At 39.7% G+C, this 21432-nt stretch overlaps 1 protein-coding gene across 4 annotated transcripts in view; it reads left to right on the top strand.

Moving 5' to 3' along the window:
- Positions 1-21432, top strand: part of LOC102939158 (DPY30 domain-containing protein 1) — a 21675-nt gene extending 243 nt beyond the window's left edge. The window contains exons 2-7 of one of the 4 annotated variants that reach the window (XM_037904153.2): positions 1323-1452; positions 4970-5125; positions 5239-5361; positions 14736-14834; positions 15902-16003; positions 20198-21432. In XM_037904153.2, the coding sequence (XP_037760081.1) occupies positions 4979-5125; positions 5239-5361; positions 14736-14834; positions 15902-16003; positions 20198-20263 (537 nt within the window). In that variant the 5' untranslated portion in view covers positions 1323-1452; positions 4970-4978 and the 3' untranslated portion in view covers positions 20264-21432. The remainder of the gene's footprint in view (positions 1-1322; positions 1453-4969; positions 5126-5238; positions 5362-14735; positions 14835-15901; positions 16004-20197) is intronic. The other 3 variants (XM_037904152.2, XM_043551192.1, XM_037904155.2) reach the window with 3 other exon arrangements.

Below are 21432 nucleotides of genomic sequence, written 5' to 3'. Positions count from 1 at the left end.
GCCCTCGTGAAGGGGGCCCGGAGGGTCGTGTGCGCGGGGGAGCGGCCAGGGGCCCTGGGCGGGTGGCTCTGCCCTGCCGATGGGCCTCCTGCGCGTCTGCGGGGCCTTCTCAGCAAACTCCTGTTCCCCAAACCGCCTCCAGTCCGGTCATAGCAACAATGCACCAGCCGCAGTCACTGGTCACCTCTCTCACAGCAGCCTCCCCCCACCCTCATGCTGGTTCATAACAAATCAGATCAACCAGCGGTTTCCAACCCTATGTCCTTTGTAGACCCCTAAAACATTTCAAATAGAGGAGTGGACCCCTTTGGAAATTTTAGGCATAGTCTGTGGACACCTCTTTCCTTCCCTGCCCCTCCGTCCCCCGCGGGGTCCACAGATTGAAAACCATTGATCTAAACCCAGGGTGCCCAAGCTGGACAGTTCTACATCTGTTGAAAATCAAAACACAAATACACACAACCATAGTTTTGCTTGCATTTGCATCTTCCTGGAAAGAGTTGTTTTTTGTCTCCATTCACTAGTATTAAAAACTGACAGATGATCATTTTTACCTTCCTTCTTTGTTTATAGGAAGAGAACAATCCTAAATTACCTTTTAACACACCACAGATTGCACTGTGAACACTCTTGGCCTGAATAAAACGTTCACAAGGTCTTTTACGTTGTTATGATGCTTAAGTATTTGTAAGGCAGCTATTATCCTTGTATCTACGTAATAAATATTCTTTACACTTGATATTTTTTTGCTTTCCAATTTGACCCTCAATTTCAACTGGATCTAAAGGGCCAGGGCTTACTAAAAGATTTAGAAAAACCTGATATTTTGCAGATGGTAGCAAAAAGCTAAATGTATTTTGAGTTCTAAAATGAAAGTGTGTTCAAACTATTATTTTTTTCTGCGACCTTTTATTCCTTCCAAAGCGTTGGGAATCATATACTAAACAGATGGTGATTTCAGAACTGTACCTACAATAAGCAATATTTGGTCAATGTTCACACACAAATTCCAAAACAAGGATTATGATCGTTATAGTCATATCATTATTATATTGTATAACAGTATTGTAATAGTAGTAATATATCTTATCCTGATCATACAAAACTTATATACATGCTTAAAACTTAGCTTAGTTAGTTCAAACTAGAATATTTAAATATATAAAAATAAGAAAGCTGACATGAGGCTGTAGGAAAACAAAAACTGTGCATTCTGAGTCAATATATTTTTAATCTCATGAGTGGCATAGATGAGACATATGCCCATAAATGAAGCCCTTTATGCTGTACTTGTCTCATACCTAACTGTTCTTTTGTTGAAGAAATGGTTTAAACAAGAAAATCAAGCATCCTAAAACCAAAGTGTACAAACCATGCCAAGAATTTAAATATATTTGAAGAGTGGGTTGCAGAATCCTTTGAGGTGAGAGGAAAGTATAGAATTTTCAGGAGGTAAGTGTGTTCAGATGTGCATTCTGTGGAGGTACATTGTGACAAAACACTGATATATGCCAGTGTGTCAGAAAGTAAGATCTGAACTTAACAGGGACCATACCTAAGGGGCGTCTGTGCAAGAGACCAGAAGGAAGGAATAGTCTGTGATGTTTCTCATCTCACTTGTGTCAAGAAACAAGTTCTCCTTCCTGCATTTGTGTGACTTGCCTTTAGATAAGGTCCGTTTTCTTCTTCTTAAATGGATCATACACAGAAATTATTTAAATTCTAAGTCGCTTCTAGAATCCACATTGAATTCAGTGAAGTGTGTATTTAGGGACAGAAAATAGCTAATTGGGACTATTTGAGAAGAACTAATAGAATTTAGCACTATAAGGAAAACTGTAGTGATCATGTACTATTGTAACTGGAGATCAGTGAATATTTCCTACAGTTAAACCATGTTAAGCAACTGCTGCTTCATGGAAATTACATTTTGAAACAAATGGAGCAGAATTATACTCTGTGTTTTGGATACATACAGGCAGGTGTAAGAGAGGTGTTTACCTAATAGGAGTGGTCCCTTCTACAGCTTCCCTGTATATATTTTAATAAATTCTCTCTGAACTGGTGAGTTATGTATATCTAATTGTGCATCACCGTCTGAAGTTCTATAAAACTAATCGACAATGAGCCATGTTTAAGAGAGTTTGTTGTTTCCTTAAATGTAATTTAGTTAGAAAGATTGTTAAAAATGTTCAAAACAACTGAAATGATAATAAAAACATAAGAATGGCCATACTGAGTCAGACCAAAGGTCCATCCAGTCCAGTATCCTGTCTGCCGACAGTGGCCAATGCCAGGTGCCCCAGAGGGAGTGAACCTAACAGGTAATGATCAAGTGATCTCTCTCCTGCCATCCATCTCCACCCTCTGACAAACAGAGGCTAGGGACACCATTCCTTACTCATTCTGGCTAATAGCCATTAATGGATTTAACCTCCATGAATTCATCTAGTTCTCTTTTAAACCCTGCTATAGTCCTAGCCTTCACAACCTACTCAGGCAAGGAGTTCCACAGGGTGACAGTGCGCTGTGTGAAGAAGAATTTCCTTTTATTTGTTTTAAACCTGCTGCCCATTAATTTCATTTGGTGGCCCCTAGTTCTTATATTATGGGAACAAGAAAATAACTTTTCCTTATTCACTTTCTCCACACCACTCACGATTTTATATACCTCTACCATATCCTCCCTTAGTCTCCTCTTTTCCAAGCTGAAAAGTCCTAGCCTCTTTAATCTCTCCTCATATGGGACCTGTTCCAAACCCCTAATCATCTTAGTTGCCCTTCTCTGAACCTTTTCTAATGCCAGTATATCGTTTTTGAGATGAAGAGACCACATCTGTACGCAGTATTCAAGATGTGGGCGTACCATAGATTTATATAAGGGCAATAAGATATTTTCCGTCTTATTCTCTATCCCGTTTTTAATGATTCTGAACATCCCGTTTGCTTTTTTGACTGCTGCTGCACACTGGTTGGAGGTGTTCAGAGAACTATCCACAATGACTCCAAGATCTCTTTCCTGATTAGTTGTAGCTAAATTAGCCCCCATCATATTGTATGTATAGTTGGGTTTATTTTTCCCAATGTGCATTACTTTATATTTATCCACATTAAATTTCATTTGCCATTTTGTTGCCCAATCACTTAGTTTTGTGAGATCTTTTTGAAATACTTCACAGTCTGCTTTGGTCTTAACTATCTTGAGCAGTTTAGTATCATCTACAAACTTTGCCACCTCACTGTTTTCCCCTTTCTGGAGATCATTTATGAATAAGTTGAATAGGACTGGTCCTAGGACTGACCCTTGGGGAACACCACTAGGTTCCCCTCTCCATTCTGAAAATTTACCGTTTATTCCTACTCTTTGTTCCGTGTCTTTTAACCAGTTCTCAGTCCATGAAAGGATCTTCCCTTGTATCCAATGACAACTTAATTTACATAAGAGCCTTTTGTGAGGGACCTTGTCAAAGGCTTTCTGGAAATCTAAGTACATTATATCCACTGAATCCCCCTTGTCCACATGTTTGTTGACCCCTTCAAAGAACTCTAATAGATTAGTAAGACATGATTTCCCTTTACAGAAACCATGTTTACTTTTGCCCAACAATTTATGTTTTTCTATGTGTCTGACAATTTTATTCTTTACTATTGTTTCAACTTTAATTTGCCCGGTACTGACGTTAGACTTACTGGTCTGTAATTGACGGGATCACCTCTAGAGCCCTTTTTAAATATTGGCATTACATTAGCTATCTTCCAGTCATTGGGTACAGAAGCTGATTTAAAGGACAGGTTACAAATCATAGCTAATAGTTCTGCAATTTCACATTTGAGTTCTTTCAGAACTCTTGGGTGAATGCCATCTGGTCCCGGTGACTTGTTACTGTTAAGTTTATCAATTCATTCCAAAGCCTCCTCTAATGACACTTCAATCTGTGACAATTCCTCCAATTTCTCTTGCTTTATTCAAATCATACTAATCATACTGGCATATAATATTGATGATTTAGTGCATGAAAGTGCATGCCCACTTCATTTTCTGATTAAAATACATCAGACGTGTGCATGCTCCTTGTCAGTCACGCAGCATTAACGAAGATTTTTATGGATATAACCTACCAATTTGTTTTGATTGTGTTCATGACTTTTATTCACCTAGCCACAGAAGAACAAGCTTTTATTCACAAGAATTCTTGCTGGAAGCAAAATCTCTCAAATCCTAGTGTGAATAAATCTGTTTATGAGAGCATTTCTATTGGGGCTACTCTTGTGGTCATTTTGCAAAGCTGTTTTAATTACTCCCACATTAGTCTGATACTTACAAATATTCACAGATAATTTGTGAACGGAAAAAGGAATTCCAGTTGATAAAGCTTAGGCCATCTGATCAAGGAGCAGACACAACAGCATGTGACTTACGTGACTAGCTCATAAAGTATGAATAGTAAATATTCATTGAAACCAGCTCAAAAACTCTATGATCAATGTTCATGCACAAAGTATTGAACACTTGTAAAAAAAGAGCAAATTCGTATTTATTATTAGTAATACTACAGTGCCTATGGGCCCCAACTCAGATTAGGACCCCTGGTTCTAGGCATTGTTCACACAGTGAGAGAAAGTTTGTGCCTTGAAGAGCTTGCAGTCTAAATAGGCAAGATGGACAAAGGGGTGAGAAGGGAATGGACACAAATGACCTTTTCCAAAGTTATCTAGCAGGTTGTGGCAGAACTGTGAATCCTGACTCCTAGCCTAGTGCCTTGTCAACTAGATAACACTGTCTTTAATACTGTGTACAACCTCTTCACAGAGCAGTCACAAAAAAAAAAAAAGAAAAAAAAGGGCTGAATTTCTTGGCTAAACTATTTGCAACAAACTATTTGATATGGTCTCGTTAGTAATTCTTAAAATATTTTTTAGTTTAAATCGGGAATCACTGTTTAATGTCTCTTTCCTTTACATTTTTCAGGAGGTGTGAATGGACTCTGAATATCTCAAGAGATGCCTAGGAATATGCTTGGCAAAGGGACTTGCAGAAGTGGTAGAGCATCGGCCCATAGACCCAATAGAGTACCTGGCATACTGGATTTACAAATACAGGAGAAATTTAGATGAAGAACAAGAGGTGGATCTCTCTGCATTTAAAATGATTACTGTTACTCTTTCACAAACTTTAATGACAATATAGCCAATATTAGTTAATCTTTTTTCTGATTTGTCAATATTATGCAATGACAGAGGAAGCAGGAGAGGGCTGAACTGGAGCAAGAGCGTGAGGAGGCCCTGAAAGAACTGGAAATGTTAGAAAAAATGAAGGAGGAAGAACTCACGATCCAGCAGAAACTTGCAGAGGAGCAGCAGGTATGGCATAATATAGTCAATAATAAAAGTAATTAAAATTTCTAGCAGATAATACTGTGGCATTGACACCTCATAACTAAGGCTAAGTTTTAATCACTGGTATTTTTAGTAAAAGTCATGGACAGTAAACAAAAATTCATGTCCCGTGACCTGACCATGACTTGTACTATATACCCCTGACTAAATCTTGGGTGCTCGGTGGGTGGGTGGGGGCAGGGGGGAAGAGGGTAGCCCAGCAGTGCCATGGGGCTCTGGGGTGGGGGGCGGCCCAAGGGGCAGCGCAGGTGCTCTGGGGTGGGGTGCAGTCCGGGACCCTCGCTAGTGCTGGATGGGGGAGGAGGTTTGGTGGGGCTGGCAGGCTCCCTACCTGGTTCCGCGTGGCTCCCTGAAAGCAGCGACATGTCCCTTGGCTCCAGGCAGAAGCGTGGCTAGGGGGCTCTACACACTGCCTGCGTCCTGAGTGCTGGCTCTGCAGCGCCCATTGGCTGGGAATTGCGGCCTGTGGGAGCTGCGGGGGTAGTGTCTGCAGGCAGAGGCAGTGCGTAGACCTGCCTGGCTGCGCCTCCGCCAAGGAGCCGAGGGAGGGACATGTTGCAGCTTCCAGGGAGTCCCCCGAGATAAGAGCTGCCCAGAGCCCTCACCCCTTCCTGCACGCCAGCCCTGGAGCCTCGCCCACACCCAAACTCCTGCTGTTTCAGGGGTGGGGGAGTGTAGTGACCCGAGACTGCTCCAGCAGCCGCCGGTGTGGCTGACCCCCAGGCCAGTCGCTCCAGCCGCTGCAGAATTCACAGAGGTCTCTGAAAGCCACACAGTCCGTGACTTCCGTGACCTCCACGACAGACTCGCAGCCTTATTCATAACACTGGAACCAACCTAGGTATGTATTTTATGGTGACGTACTGCATATGTCCATATAATGGTGTTACAATAATGCAGTATAAAAGCACTATAATGTGATTTGCATAGTGTCTATGTGTCAAATAATAAGTGACATGACCATCCAGAACATGGAAGTGGTTAAGTAGGGAAACTGACTTTGCAGTATGATATCCTTAAATAATGCAGAACCCTGAGGCAAAGAATACCCAATTTAACGCTTCTCTGAGCATCAGTAACTTACAAGTAGCCTGTTGGGTGCTGGAGTTCATTATGTATAGTTGCCTGTCAGTTAGGGCTGTCAATTAATCGCAGTTAACTCACACAACTAACTAAAAAATATTAATTGTGATTAAAAAAATTAAACATGATTAATCGCAATTTTAATTGCACTGTTAATAATAGAATACCAATTGAAATTTATTAAATATTTTGGGTGTTTTTCTACATTTTCAAATATATTGATTTCAATTACAACAAAGAATACAAAGTGTACAGTGCTCATTTTATATTATTTTTTATTACAAATATTTGCACTGTAAAAATGATAAAATAAATAGTATTTTTCAGTTCACCTCATACAAGTACTGTAGTGCAATCTCTTTATCATGAACGTGCAACTTACAAATGTAGATTTTTTTTTTCTTACATAACTGCACTCAAAAACAAAACTATGTAAAACTTTAAAGCCTACAAGTCCTCTCAGTCCTACTTCTTCTTCAGCCAACCACTAGGACAAACAAGTTTGTTTACATTTACAGGAGATGCTGCTGCCTGCTTCTTATTTACAGTGTCACCTGAAAGTGAGAACAGGCATTCGCATGGCACTTTTGTAGCTGGCCAGATTTATTTACGTGCCAGATATGCTAAACATTTGTATGCCCCTTCTTGCTTTGGCCACCATTCTAGAGGACATACTTCCATGCTGATGATTCTTGTTAAAAAAAATAGTGAGTTAATTAAATTTGTGACTGAATTCCTTGGGGGAGAATTGTATGTCTCCTGCTCTGTGTTTTACCCACAATCTGCCATATATTTCATAAAAAGAAAAGGAGTACTTGTGGCACCTTAGAGACTAACCAATTTATTTGAGCATAAGCTTTCGTAGCTACAGCTCACTTCGCTTATGCTCAAATAAATTGGTTAGTCTCTAAGGTGCCACAAGTACTCCTTTTCTTTTTGCGAATACAGACTAACACGGCTGTTACTCTGAAACCTACCATATATTTCATGTTATAGCAGTCTCAGATGATGACTCAGCACATGTTCGTTTTAGGAGCACTTACACTGTAGATCTGACAAAGTGCAAAGAAGGTACCAATGTGAGATTTCTAAAGATAGCTACAGCACTTGACCCAAGGTTTAAGAATCTGAAGTGCCTTCCCAGATCTGACAGGGACCAGGTGTGGAAGACGCTTTCAGAAGTCTTAAAAGAGCAGCACTCCAATGCGGAAACTACAGAACCCAAACCACCAAAAAAGAAAATTAACCTTCTGCTGGTGGCATCTGACTCAGATAATGAAAACGAACATGCGTCAGTCCGTATTGCTTTGGATCATTAGTGAGCAGAAGCCGACATCAACATGGATGCATGTCCTTTGGAATGGTGGTCGAAGCATGAAGAGACATATGAATCTTTCCCACATCTGGAACGTAAATATCTTGCGACGCCGGCTACAACAGTGCCATGTGAACGCCTGTTCTCACTTACAGTTGACAGTGTAAATAAGAAGCGGGTGGAATTATCTCCTGCAAATGTAATCGAACTTGTTTGTCTGAGCGATTGGCTGAACAAGAAGTAGGACTGAGTGGACTTTCTAGGCTCTGAAGTTTTACATTGTCTTATTTTTGAGTGCAGTTATTTTTTGTACGTAATTCTACATTGGTAAGTTCAACTTTCGTGATAAAGAGATTGCAGTACAGTACTTGTATGAGGTGAATTGAAAAATAAAATGTTTTTGTTTTTTACAGAGCAAATATTTATAATCAAAAATAAATATAAAATGAGCACTGTACACATTGTATTGTGTGTTGTAATTAAAATCAATATATTTGAAAATGTGGGAAACATCCAAAAATATTTAAATAAATGGTATTTTATTATTAACACCGCGATTAATCGCAATTAATTGTTTTAATCGCTTGACAGCCCTACTGTCCATGCACGTGGTAGGTGTACTCAGTAGATCTGGACTGCTCCCTATGTAGTGGCAGACAATCAACAGATCTGTAGTTTATACACACATACAACTTTATAAGTGGTTGCCATTATATGGTTATGGAGCACATCCACTGTGGTTCCCTGATCCGTGACATAGCCTCGTATCCTATGTGGAGTTTAGAGCTGAGAAATTTTTTTTTTTTTTTGCAAATATTTGTTTGAATTGGACGTTGAATTTTGATTTGATCATGTATGCATTTTTGTCATGTTTGCTTTCAACAAAGATTATGTGAGCATTTGAGCCTTACTGTTATGAGGGTTCATCATGCAAAGTGAATGTTTCAGTATTTGTAAAATGCATGTTTCGGATGTATATTTGAATATAAATTTCATAATTTATACTGTGTTGGTTAGTTACATATAAAGGCAGCTTCAAGCAAATCTAGGGAACCACTGCACAATTATTTGACTGGGCTCCGCTTGCATGTCTGCAATTTAATGTGTAACCTTCTCCATGTTATTTGGCCCAACTGCTCTGCTCTAACACTGCATATGGGAAGGGGAGGTAATAGGGAATGTATCCAGAAATTGTGTGTTTGTGGAAAAAGTCAGGATTAGCGGATGGGGGTTTCCTGTTAAATAAAAGGAGGGAAAATCTGTGGTCTGGGATAGCATGGGCTAAGGAGATGTCCTGATTCTTCATGAGGCTCAATTTATCATCACAGTAGAGTTATTTCAGCATAAAACCATTTGTATGCGACATTATATAGAACTGAAACATGAGAAGTAAAGACTACACCCACATTGCTAGCTGGCCTTGGTAGAGCAGACCCCTGCCCCCCATGACCCCTAAGCCACCTGTGTGAACAAGCAGTGTCTGAAATGGCCCTGTTTGTATATCACATGGTACTGTTGCCATTCCCAGATTGGGATTTCTTACATAATTAACCATAACAGTGTAATCTAAGCATATGACAGTCAAATATACAATTTTAAACTCATGCTGCTCTCATTAGTTTAGCTGTATAAGTTATAGCATGAGTTGCATATTGTATATTCTTTTATACTTTTAAATTCTCAATTTAACAATTTGAAAACTGAATTATTTGCTGAAGAATTTCATGAAGCGTTTCAAATAATTAATACATATGAGAATATGATGTTATACCTGCAGGTGGCTCACAAAGAAAGAAAAGGCTAAATTAATTAAATAAGTTATTTGTTAAGAATTTTCCCCTCAGCTCTGCCACAGTAAATTCACATTTTTCAAGGGACTGGTTGTGAGTGGGTCACAATTTTGAACGACTAGCTCTGGGCACATACATGTGCTTTGTATGAATGCATATGGCCAAAGGGCATTTGAATGCTACTTTTGGACTTAGTGGTCATGTTTGTTAATATATTTTCACAAAATATTACAGCAAATAAGATTTTTGCTGTAGTATTTGATTCTCCATAAGTGTTAATGAATAAGTGTTAATGAATAAAACATTATATATACTTAAATTATGCAATTTCTGATATATGATGGCAGCAAAGACCTTAGGCCCAGATTTTTAAAGGTATGTAGACGTTCATGTGTTCAGCATTGCAACAACTAACTGATTTAGGAGCCTAAATCTCATTTTCAAGACAGATTAGGCATTTAGGAACCTAAACCCCACAGACTGTCAATGAAATTTTGGCTCCTATGTGCTTAAATCCCTTTTGAAATGAGATTTAGCCACCTAAATCAGTTAGACATTGCAACGCTGAATGCAGTAGCACCTAAAACACCTTTAAAATCTGGGTCTTAAATTCTTATGAGTTCTATTTGTCTTCAAATGAACATTAGATTTGACCTTTAATGAGAGTGTGTGAGGGGTGTATGGAAGGTTAAGGTCTTCAGTTGTCTATTCCGTTTTCCCTTTGACAATCAAAAGACCTTGCTCTCCATTCTGGTCCACAACTGATAAGATTGTTGAGTCACCTGATATTTCAGCAAATCTAAACTTTTTATTGTTTCAGTTATTGTAGGTTTATGTTTTCAAGCATAAAATACATTGTAAATGATGAAGAAAAAGTATGCAGTGTTGTTGTAGCCATGTCAGTTGCACACGACGGTGGGTGAGGTAATAAGTTTCACTGAACTGACTTATGGAGGTGAGATAGACACGCTTTTGGGCTTACATAGAGCTCCTCTTCAGGTCTGGGAAACTTACCCAGAATGTCACAGCTAAATGCAAGATGGATAAGTCCCTTCACTTTCAATTTAAACCGATTTTTACTTAAAAAATCTCGGGTTTTACAAAAAGTAGTATTCTTTTTTTCTGTATCATTCAAACATACAAAAAAAACGTGTTTTATTAGGAAAATACAGTACATTGCATGAGATATATGTATTATGATAATACATTAGTTTGTGTGTATACGGAAAGCTGCCTGTTGAAGTAAGGCTATATATTAGTCTAGAAAATACACACAATAAACAAACAGGCACGCACGCAAGCTCTGAAGTGCATGCACATCTGAATGTCCTGATGAATCTCACATCTACCGTGTACACATTTCAAGCTGTTAGCAGATAACGGTTTAAAGATTTGACACACTAAAATGGGAAGAAAATGAAATATGTTTCATAATGTAAGGAAGTATTCAAAAGTTTAAAAAAAACAAAAATGTGAGAAAAGGATGAAGTTGAGTGTATGTGCTGCAAATGGTGTGGCATCGTAGCTGACACTCAGGCCAACCGGACTAAAGAACATTTGGAGAGCAAATGACACTTAAGACTAAAACAAGAAGGTGAAAACAGAAACAAGCAAACATTGGAATCAGCATTCATCTGGGCACGGCAGAAAGAGCGAGATCAAAATGATCTAATAAGTAATTTATACATGCCCTCTGCTTTACAGCGCAGCCGCTAAGCCTTGCTGATCGTCCTTTGGAGGATTTTGTATGAAATTTCTGTCCAACAGCAAAATCTTCGCCAAATTCAATCAATATGACCAAGAAATATTTGGAGGAGAATGATGTTGCTCTGACCAACAAAATTAAAGAGAGGTTGATTGGAAATACAGTTAGTTCTTTGATTTTTGATGACTCGTCAGATGTTCTCGACCGCCCAATCCTGGTGATTTTGTTTTCATTTTTCATTTTGTTTTGGAGAAGCCTACACTCATTTTGGCAGATATGGAGTTTGTAAAGTCAGCAGTCAAACAGTCGCAGCTTGTGTCAGTAAAACTTTAAATGAATATGCACTTTTATGGAAGGATTTGAGCTACAGTGAATTCTGACTCGGCTTCTTACTGTGCGAAGTTCACATAAGATGTAAAGCTGAATGAAAAACCTAAATTGCTTTGTCTTACCCAGCTCACCTGCTGCATGTTACTGTCTCTCTTGCAACAGAGGTTCCCAGAATGGCCGATTTAAAAAATTTCATAATAGATGCTGGTGCAGTTTTCAAGCATTCAAATAAAAATCTTCTATGATGTTTGCAAAGAGATCGCACTTGAATGCAGCATTTCAGTTCAAGTTGTACCAACAAGATGGTTTAGTCTGTATTCGGCTGCACTGAGTGTTCAGAATGCAATAGGTGTATTAATGCAACTTTTACATCACAAAGAGTTCAACAGTGGAAAAGCCATAAAGCTGAAATGTCAAGCAACTATGTAAGAAATTAGGCAAGGCCTTTGTACAAAACTCAAATTCCTGATTGAAACACTTCAGCCACTACATGAAGCACAGAAGAAATTGGAATCGAGTTCTTTAACAGATGTTGCATTTTCTAATACAGAGGTGTCTGGCATTCTGGTTAACAATCTCTCAGCAGAACTTTCTCACAAAAGCACATCTGGGGACATTCCAGAAATTTTTTTTTCATGTCTGTGTTGCCAGTCACTGAGAAGGACCACCTTGCAAAAGCCTTCAAAAGTTTTTATGAAGAGCTGTCAAAGAAGTGGGAAGCTACTGATGCTCGCAATATGTCCCCTACAGCTTTTCAGAGAGACTCATCATTCTGGAAAGTCATTGTGCTGTTTGACCCTCATCGTAAAGGGTGGCCTCAGCTGATAAATTTAAAGAGTATGCTTGTATAATCTCCCCTTTTGTGGCTTCTAATGAAGAAAGTACAAAACTGGAAAGTGAATTCTGTGCCTATATGGCAATGCCTTCCCCAGACAACCATGCCATCATGGTTGAATTCCTCTTGAATACTGGGAAATCCACCACACTGACTGTCCAACTTTGAGCCGTGCTTTCTCTCGCATCCTCAGTGTCCCACCTGGCTCGGTTGATATGGAGAGAGTATTTTTGAAATTCAGCTACATCCAAGACTGTAGGAAAATGGGCCTGGGAAAAGACTGCTTAAAAATATTGCTGTAAGCCTACGCTACGCAGGACTTTTGGAAATTACACTGAAGGACCTCACAATGAGTGTTTATAAATATTTTAAAATATTGGGCCCAATTACTAAATGTAAATATTTATAGACTAATAGTTCTAAGTCTACAACAGTAAGCTGCTTATTCAGATGAAAAGCTTTATTTGGGGATTAGCGATATATTGTTTTCTTGAACTCAGTGTTTTGAGTTCTGTTTTAGTTCTGCAGTAAACCACATTGAATTCCGTTCATGAAAGCATTAATCTATTGAATGCATTTCCTCCCTGTCCGTCCGTCCACCAAAATAAATCCCACAATTTACCCAGAAAAATTAGTAAAAGTTTTTGCATTGATTTTCAGCTGTTTTTGTTGTTACAGTAATAAACACCGATAAATTCCCGGGAAAAAATAAATAAAATAAAAACTGAAAACGAAGGACTGTAAGGACGGGACAGATTGTTTAGCATAAGTAGTTAACACATACTTCAAGGGACCATTCAAGGTAAAGTGGTCCGTTAACACCCCTCCAACCATGGGGAGAAAATGAACATGGGGGGGTTGCTAGTGGGTGATTGTTGTAATAAGCCATAAATCTAGTGTCTCTATTCAGTCCATGATTTTTAGTGTCTAGTAAAGTTATGAATTTAAGCTTCCTTGAAATATGTTAACTACTTATGCTAAACAGTCTGTTCCATCTTGTATTTTGTTGTAACACTATGAGTAATTCCCAGACCTGAAGAAGAGCTGTGTAAGCTCGAAAGCTTGTCTCTTTCACCAACAGAAGTTGGTCCAATAAAATATATTACCTCATCCATCTTGTCCCTCAGAAAAAAAGTACATACAAACTCCTCACTTAAAGTCGTCCTGGTTAAAGTTGTTTCATTGTGTTGCTGATCAATTACGCAATGCTCCCTTATAAAGTTGTTTCGCAGCCGCCTGCTTTGTCCACTGCTTGCAGGAAGAGCAGCTCGTTGCAGCTAGCTGGTGGGGGCTTGGAACTAGGGTTGACCAGCAACCCCCCATCAGCTCCCCGCTCCCCTAAGTTCCCTGTGCCGCAGCCACCCAGCAGGCTATCAATTGCCAGCAGTTCAGCTGTCCCTCCCCCCACTGCCACGTGCTGCTCCTGCCCTCTGCCTTGGAGCTGCTCCCGGGAGCCTCCTGCTTGCTGTGCAGGGAGGGAGGAAGAGGGGGGCTATTGTCAGGATGTCCCTCTCCCTCCTGCTCCTGCCCCCCCGCTTACCCCTTCTCCATATAGAGCAGGGTGGGGACAGGACAGGACTCAGGAGGAAGAGAGCTTGATGGCCGCAGCTGCTGTCTCAACTTCCTGATATACTTAAATAGGCAGTGTACTTAGAGTGGCATCAGCATACTTAAAGGGGCAATGTGCATCTCTCTCTCTCTCTCTCCCACACACAGGGTGTGTGTCTCTGTCTGCCATGCTGTCTTTCCTCCCTCCATTCGTGCTGCCTTGTTGAGTGTGAGGCTACATTAACAACAATGTGTTAACCTTTGAGGGCTCAGCCAAGTGCTAGTTCATCATTTAGCGGTAAGGGATTCCCTGGGAAATATCACACCCTCTTCCACCTTCTGACTCCACCACCTCAATCAAGCTTCACAATCATCATTGCTGTGTACAGTATTAAATTGTTTGTTTAAAACTCATACTCTCTGTGCGTGTGCGTGTGTGTGTGTGTGTATATATATATATGCACATAATATAGTTTTTTGTCTGGTGAAAAAAATTTCCCTGGAACCTAACCCCCCCATTTACATTTATTCTTATGGAGAAATTGGATTCGTTTAACATCGTTTTGCTTAAAGTCTCATTTTTCAGGAACATAACTACAACGTTAAGCGAGGAGTTACTGTATATAAAACCTCTGCTTTGTAAACTTTAACACCAACATAGGTCATCCTACTGTAGTTTGACTTTTTTTCTCAATTTGTCCATGTTATATTGCTTCCATAAAATGACTGCAGGCTCAGCTGGAACGAGAACGTGAGGAGGCTCAGCTGGAAGTAGAAAGGGTAGAGAAAGAGAAAGCAGAAGAGCTGTCCTTGCAGCAAAAAGCTGAAGAGGTCTGACAAAGTTCCGTTAATAATAATAGTAATAATAATAATAATTAGATAATGTCACAGATCACCAACTAGCTTTTCCAAGATCCATGCTTAGATATCAAACATCCTCCCTGATCAGTGCAGGAATTGTGTATGTATACTTTTAGCCTATGGACATTTGACCAACCTGTCAAAGTCTGTGAAAGAACATTTCTGGGATGCGTGTCTAGCCCTCCAGCTTCATTTCAAACTTCCCGAGTTAGACACTGGGCTGGACTATCAGTCTCTTCGGTATATTTTTCGTAACCAAGTATAAATGGTTTCAGAGTGCAGCTTAGTATACATTTGTTTGCTTAGTGGTGCTGCAGTCTTCCTTAGTTATGGTTATGAGAGTGTTTTTGTTTAAATGGGAACACAAGTGAATCTTATTTGTAAATGCAAACACACCTAAGATTTGTCTACACTAACAGTTTTGTTGCTTTAGCTTTGGTGTACCTAACGCAGTAAACCTTCCTACTCTGAATACACTTATGCTAGTATAAAAGTGTTTATATCAATATAGCTTATTCTGGTTTGTGAAGCAAAATAAGTTATACCGTCATAAGGGATCTTTCTGTTGGTATACCTTTGTCTACATACGGCTTTTACAGGTATGTCATAAAAAAAAATCACACCCCAACTGGCATGACTATACTGGTAAAACTTTTAAGTATAGACCAGCCTCTAGTGTATGGGGTTCATCACAATCTAAAGGAGAACATTTTTCTCAGATCATTTTGTCAAAATATTGACAATGTATCACTATCTAAATATCAAACTTTATACTACATGAAAACCTAAAATTGTTCAAACTCCTCTAATAATAACTAATATTAGCCCTAACAGTAATACATAGACCTTTTTCACACTTAATTTATTTATGCCAGGGCTTTGTTTCCATAAATCTCTAGTCTATGGCATCTGTTTATTTTCATTAGTTTAGTGCATACTAAGGTTCTTTGACATATATTCAGAGTTCTTAAATACATTTGTGACAAAATTAACAGAATTACTAATGACTCACAGTAAGCTTTATAATTCAATTGTAGGAACTGGAGGATAAATCAAGGACATTAGCTGAGCTTACAGATAAATATGGAGCCCCTAATTTGACCCGAGTTGAGGAGATAGATGAGAGCGGGCAATCTGATGTAAGTACCAGGGGAAAAAAAGTCTAAGTAATCCCTGCATAGAGATTTTTCTGTCCCCACTGATGCCTATACAGTTAAGGCTGTGTCAGCACTTCCATTATGGCCTAAAAGAGAGTATTTGGGCCGTATTTTCCAGATCTCCTGAAGAGAGCTTGATCCCCAGTGCATGTTAGAGCAGCCTTTGGAATGCGCTCTCTGGTTGTTGGCTGCCACTGTCCCCCACAGGCCATTCCCACAGCCAAGGATGAGTTGATTATAGGAACTCTCTTGCCCTGCTTCATTTTTCCCCAGCTGTGCCCCTGTTTCAGCACTTGAGGAAACGGTGATGGAGCCAGTGTGGTAAAGGAAATCCTTAAATTTCAAACTTTGTACATTCAACGTTTTTTTCCAAATGAAAGTTTCAATATTCCCAGGGGAGCAGCTGCCTCCCCTTGCCTCTCTGATCATATGGCTATGATAAGTGCTAATTTAATCAGCTGGAGGTGAATCTTGAGAGTAATTAGAGGCTCTTTCTTTTCCTGGTATGCTAAAGCACACGGTTCTCACAATACTCCTTGCATCTGTCACTACAGGGAAGTGAGAGAACATGAATCAAATTTTGACTTGTGCGAGTCATTGCAGCGTGTATAACAATATCTCTTGGGCCAGCCACTAGTAGTCAAATGTATCCAGTTACATATGTCTTTTGATGGTCAAAAGAATGTGTTAGATCCCACCTTTCAATTCAACATTTTTGAAATAAGAAGTCTTTAAGTAACCGAATATATTTTGTTTTAATTGATTGTTTAAGTCAAGATACTGGGAAAGACTGTTTGTAGTTCCCGTATGCTGTTGCCAGATTTTTTTTTCTTTGAATTACATTAAGTTGTCTTGCCCATCTTATTTTATTGTCAGTAATGTAATTTCAGCTTTGACTTTACATTGTATGAGGAATTTTTGTTAACATGTTTTTCATGTAATAACAGCCTGTTATTTTACAAATGTTTTACAGGTGGCTCTTATTTTTAATGTAGCTAAGAATACATTTGAAGTCAGGTTTTCACAGTTAAGCTCATGTAATCATATGCATGCAACTGCAGGCATATTTGGTGTGTAGTTATTACTGCATTTGCACATGCACACTGGGTAATCAGATATACAAATGAGTAATAATTATATGTGTAGCCATATACCTATGTCATTACCCAGTGTTAGGCATATAAATTAGGTTCACAGTTGTGTAAGCATTAGTCTGGTGATAACACATTCTTTTTGCATTCTGGAAAGATATTGTCAGTGAGTTTACATAAAAATTGTGGGACCAGATCAATATTCTTACAGTATTGTACACACTTACACCCTGCAGTGCCCTTTGTTAGCTTGGGATAATTGTCTCTATACAGTCTGTCTTGTTGATGGTAGAGGTGAATAAAAACTAAAGTAAAAAGAAAAGGAGGACTTGTGGCACCTTAGAGACTAACCAATTTATTTGAGCATGAGCTTTCGTGAGCTACAGCTCACTTCATCGGATGCATACTGTGGAAATTGCAGAAGACATTATATACACAGACACCATGAAACAATACCTCCTCCCACCCCACTCTCCTGCTGGTAATAGCTTATCTAAAGTGATCATCAAGTTGGGCCATTTCCAGCACAAATCCAGGTTTTCTCACCCTCCGCCCCCCCACAGACAAACTCACTCTCTTGTTGGTAATAGCCCATCCAAAGTGACCACTGTCTTCACAATGTGTATGATAATCAAGGTGGGCCATTTCCTGCAGAAATCCAGGTTCTCTCACCCCCTCACCCCCCTCCAAAAACCACACACACAAACTCACTCTCCTGCTGGTAATAGCCTATCCAAAGTGACCACTCTCCTTACAACCTGCATGAAAATCAAAGTGGGCCATTTCCAGCACAAATCCAGGTTTTCTCACTCACCCACCCCCATACACACACAAACTCACTCTCCTGCTGGTAATAGCTCATCCGAAGTGACCACTCTCCCTACAATGAGCATGATAATCAAGGTGGGCCATTTCCAGCACAAATCCAGGTTTTCTCACCCCCCCCCCCCACACAAACTCACTCTCCTGCTGGCCATAGCTCATCCAAACTGACCACTCTCCCCACACTGTGCATGACAATCAAGGTGGGCCACTTCCAGCATAAATCCAAGTTTAACCAGAACGTCTGGGGGGGGTGGGGGGGAACAAGGGGAAATAGGCTACCTTGCATAATGACTTAGCCACTCCCAGTCTCTATTTAAGCCTAAATTAATAGTATCCAATTTGCAAATGAATTCCAATTCAGCAGTTTCTCGCTGGACTCTGGATTTGAAGTTTTTTTGTTGTAAGATAGCGACCTTCATGTCTCTGATTGCGTGACCAGAGAGTTTGAAGTGTTCTCCGACTGGTTTATGAATGTTATAATTCTTGACATCTGATTTGTGTCCATTTATTCTTTTATGTAGAGACTGTCCAGTTTGACCAATGTACATGGCAGAGGGGCATTGCTGGCACATGATGGCATATATCACATTGGTGGATGTGCAGGTGAACGAGCCTCTGATAGTGTGGCTGATGTTATTAGGCCCTGTGATGGTGTCCCCTGAATAAATATGTGGGCACAGTTGGCAACGGGCTTTGTTGCAAGGATAGGTTCCTGGGTTAGTGGTTCTGTTGTGTGGTATGTGGTTGCTGGTGAGTATTTGCTTCAGGTTGGGGGGCTGTCTGTAGGCAAGGACTGGCCTGTCTCCCAAGATTTGTGAGAGTGTTGGGTCATCCTTCAGGATAGGTTGTAGATCCTTAATAATGCGTTGGAGGAGTTTTAGTTGGGGGCTGAAGGTGACGGCTAGTGGCGTTCTGTTATTTTCTTTGTTAGGCCTGTCCTGTAGTAGGTGACTTCTGGGAACTCTTCTGGCTCTATCAATCTGTTTCTTCACTTCCGCAGGTAGGTATTGTAGTTGTAAGAATGCTTGATAGAGATCTTGTAGGTGTTTGTCTCTGTCTGAGGGGTTGGAGCAAATGCGGTTGTATCGCAGAGCTTGGCTGTAGACGATGGATCGTGTGATGTGGTCAGGGTGAAAGCTGGAGGCATGTAGGTAGGAATAGCGGTCAGTAGGTTTCCGGTATAGGGTGGTGTTTATGGATACTATTAATTTAGGCTTAAATAGAGACTGGGAGTGGCTAAGTCATTATGCAAGGTAGCCTATTTCCCCTTGTTTTTCCCCTTGTTTTTTCCTCCCCCCCGCCCGCCCCCCAGACGTTCTGGTTAAACTTGGATTTATGCTGGAAGTGGCCCACCTTGATTGTCATGCACAGTGTGGGGAGAGTGGTCAGTTTGGATGAGCTATTGCCAGCAGGAGAGTGAGTTTGTGTGTGTATGGGGGTGGGGGGTGAGAAAACCTGGATTTGTGCTGGAAATAGCCCACCTTGATTATCATGCTCATTGTAGGGAGAGTGGTCACTTCGGATGAGCTATTACCAGCAGGAGAGTGAGTTTGTGTGTGTATGGGGGTGGGTGAGTGAGAAAACCTGGATTTGTGCTGGAAATGGCCCACTTTGATTTTCATGCAGGTTGTAAGGAGAGTGGTCACTTTGGATAGGCTATTACCAGCAGGAGAGTGAGTTTGTGTGTGTGGTTTTTGGAGGGGGGTGAGGGGGTGAGAGAACCTGGATTTCTGCAGGAAATGGCCCACCTTGATTATCATACACATTGTGAAGACAGTGGTCACTTTGGATGGGCTATTACCAACAAGAGAGTGAGTTTGTCTGTGGGGGGGCGGAGGGTGAGAAAACCTGGATTTGTGCTGGAAATGGCCCAACTTGATGATCACTTTAGATAAGCTATTACCAGCAGGAGAGTGGGGTGGGAGGAGGTATTGTTTCATGGTGTCTGTGTATAAATTGCAGAAGACATTATCCACAGTATGCATCCGATGAAGTGAGCTGTAGCTCATGAAAGCTCATGCTCAAATAAATTGGTTAGTCTCTAAGGTGCCACAAGTCCTCCTTTTCTTTTTGCGAATACAGACTAACATGGCCGTTACCCAAAAACTAAAGTGTTATTTCACTGAATAGGAGAATGCATAGTCATGCTGAAGGTTATCTAAACACTGTTTCTGTTTGCTTTGGTTTGTAGCACTTTTTATCAATTTCTGTTAATACTGGTGAGTAATTCTTCTTTTTTCTTTCTTTTTTTTGCTATTAGGCTGCAATGAATCTCACGGCTGAATCAGAGGAAGAAAACTCAACTGATACGAAAGTCGATTCCTGAAGTTTAGTGACTTACTGTAATTGTGTATTTAATATATGGAATGAATTTATCAATGATACCTGGGGGTTTGAGAGTTAGATAAAATGTTTTAAGGCAGCTAATTTAAGGCAAATATCATAAAAATAAAAATAATTCAAATTCTGGGAAAAACTGATTTGACTTGCTACTGATTACTAATTCATTAGTGTTCTATGCTAGGTTGTAAATACTGTACCTGGATTCAGTGGAACCAGGAGAGACAATTAATCTCTTCTAAAGATGATACACTGAATTCCATGTAGTTCACTAAATAAGATACTTTCAGAGAAGTATCCCAAATCCTAATATCCTGACTGGCCTTCATGAATATTAAATATTAAAGCTCTAGAAGTAACCTTAGGGATTCATCCTGATGTCATTGTCCAAAAATTCTCCTCTTCTCATTTATTAGATTGGTTACCGCTTCCATCCAGAACTAGTTGCACTTCATTAGTGGAAGAAGTGATTCCTGTACGTACACTGTTTATAATAAAGGTCTTGATCTGAGTTCTCTAGGATCAATAGGATTACTCATGTATTGAAAATTTTACACATGCTTAAGTGCTTTGTTGTATGTGGGCTACAGTGCTCAGTACCTTGCAGGATAGAGTCCAAAATGCTTTCAAATGAAAGGTGTTATCTGATGAATTCTTGTTAGTAATGGGCAAACCTCAAAAAGTTTTGAAGTTCACTTCAAATAGGCATCAGATAATCATCATATCTGAATTTAGCCTGAGTTCCTGACTAAAGAGATTTCCCTTTTTCTTATGAAATTTCCAAAATTCTCTGGTTTTCTCCTGGGCAAAAATTCCACAATTATGGTATTTTTTTCTTTATTTCATTACATATGTTCCCAGTTGAACCCAGGAAGAGCAGATATGTCTATTTATAAAAAACACAAACTATAAAACCTTTAAAAAATCCAAATTTGTTTTGAGTTTGAGCTGGATATTGATTGTTCAAGTTTTATTCAAATGGCTTCTTCTGTTCTTAATCAGATTACTTTTAACAAGGAAATGATGGTGCTTTGTTGCTGATTGTCAAGAGTGTTAACTTGCCTGCTCTAAATAGACACTTGTCTGGAAAAGACATCAGAATTCAGAAACTGGATGCCTCTTGGTTATAAAATAAAAAGGTTTCTTTCCACCTCA

Source organism: Chelonia mydas, chromosome 7 (genome assembly GCF_015237465.2).
Source record: "Chelonia mydas isolate rCheMyd1 chromosome 7, rCheMyd1.pri.v2, whole genome shotgun sequence".
Classification (NCBI taxonomy): domain Eukaryota; kingdom Metazoa; phylum Chordata; order Testudines; family Cheloniidae; genus Chelonia; species Chelonia mydas.
Note: the sequence above shows the minus strand (reverse complement) of the source record. Positions and strands in the feature narration are given on the sequence as shown.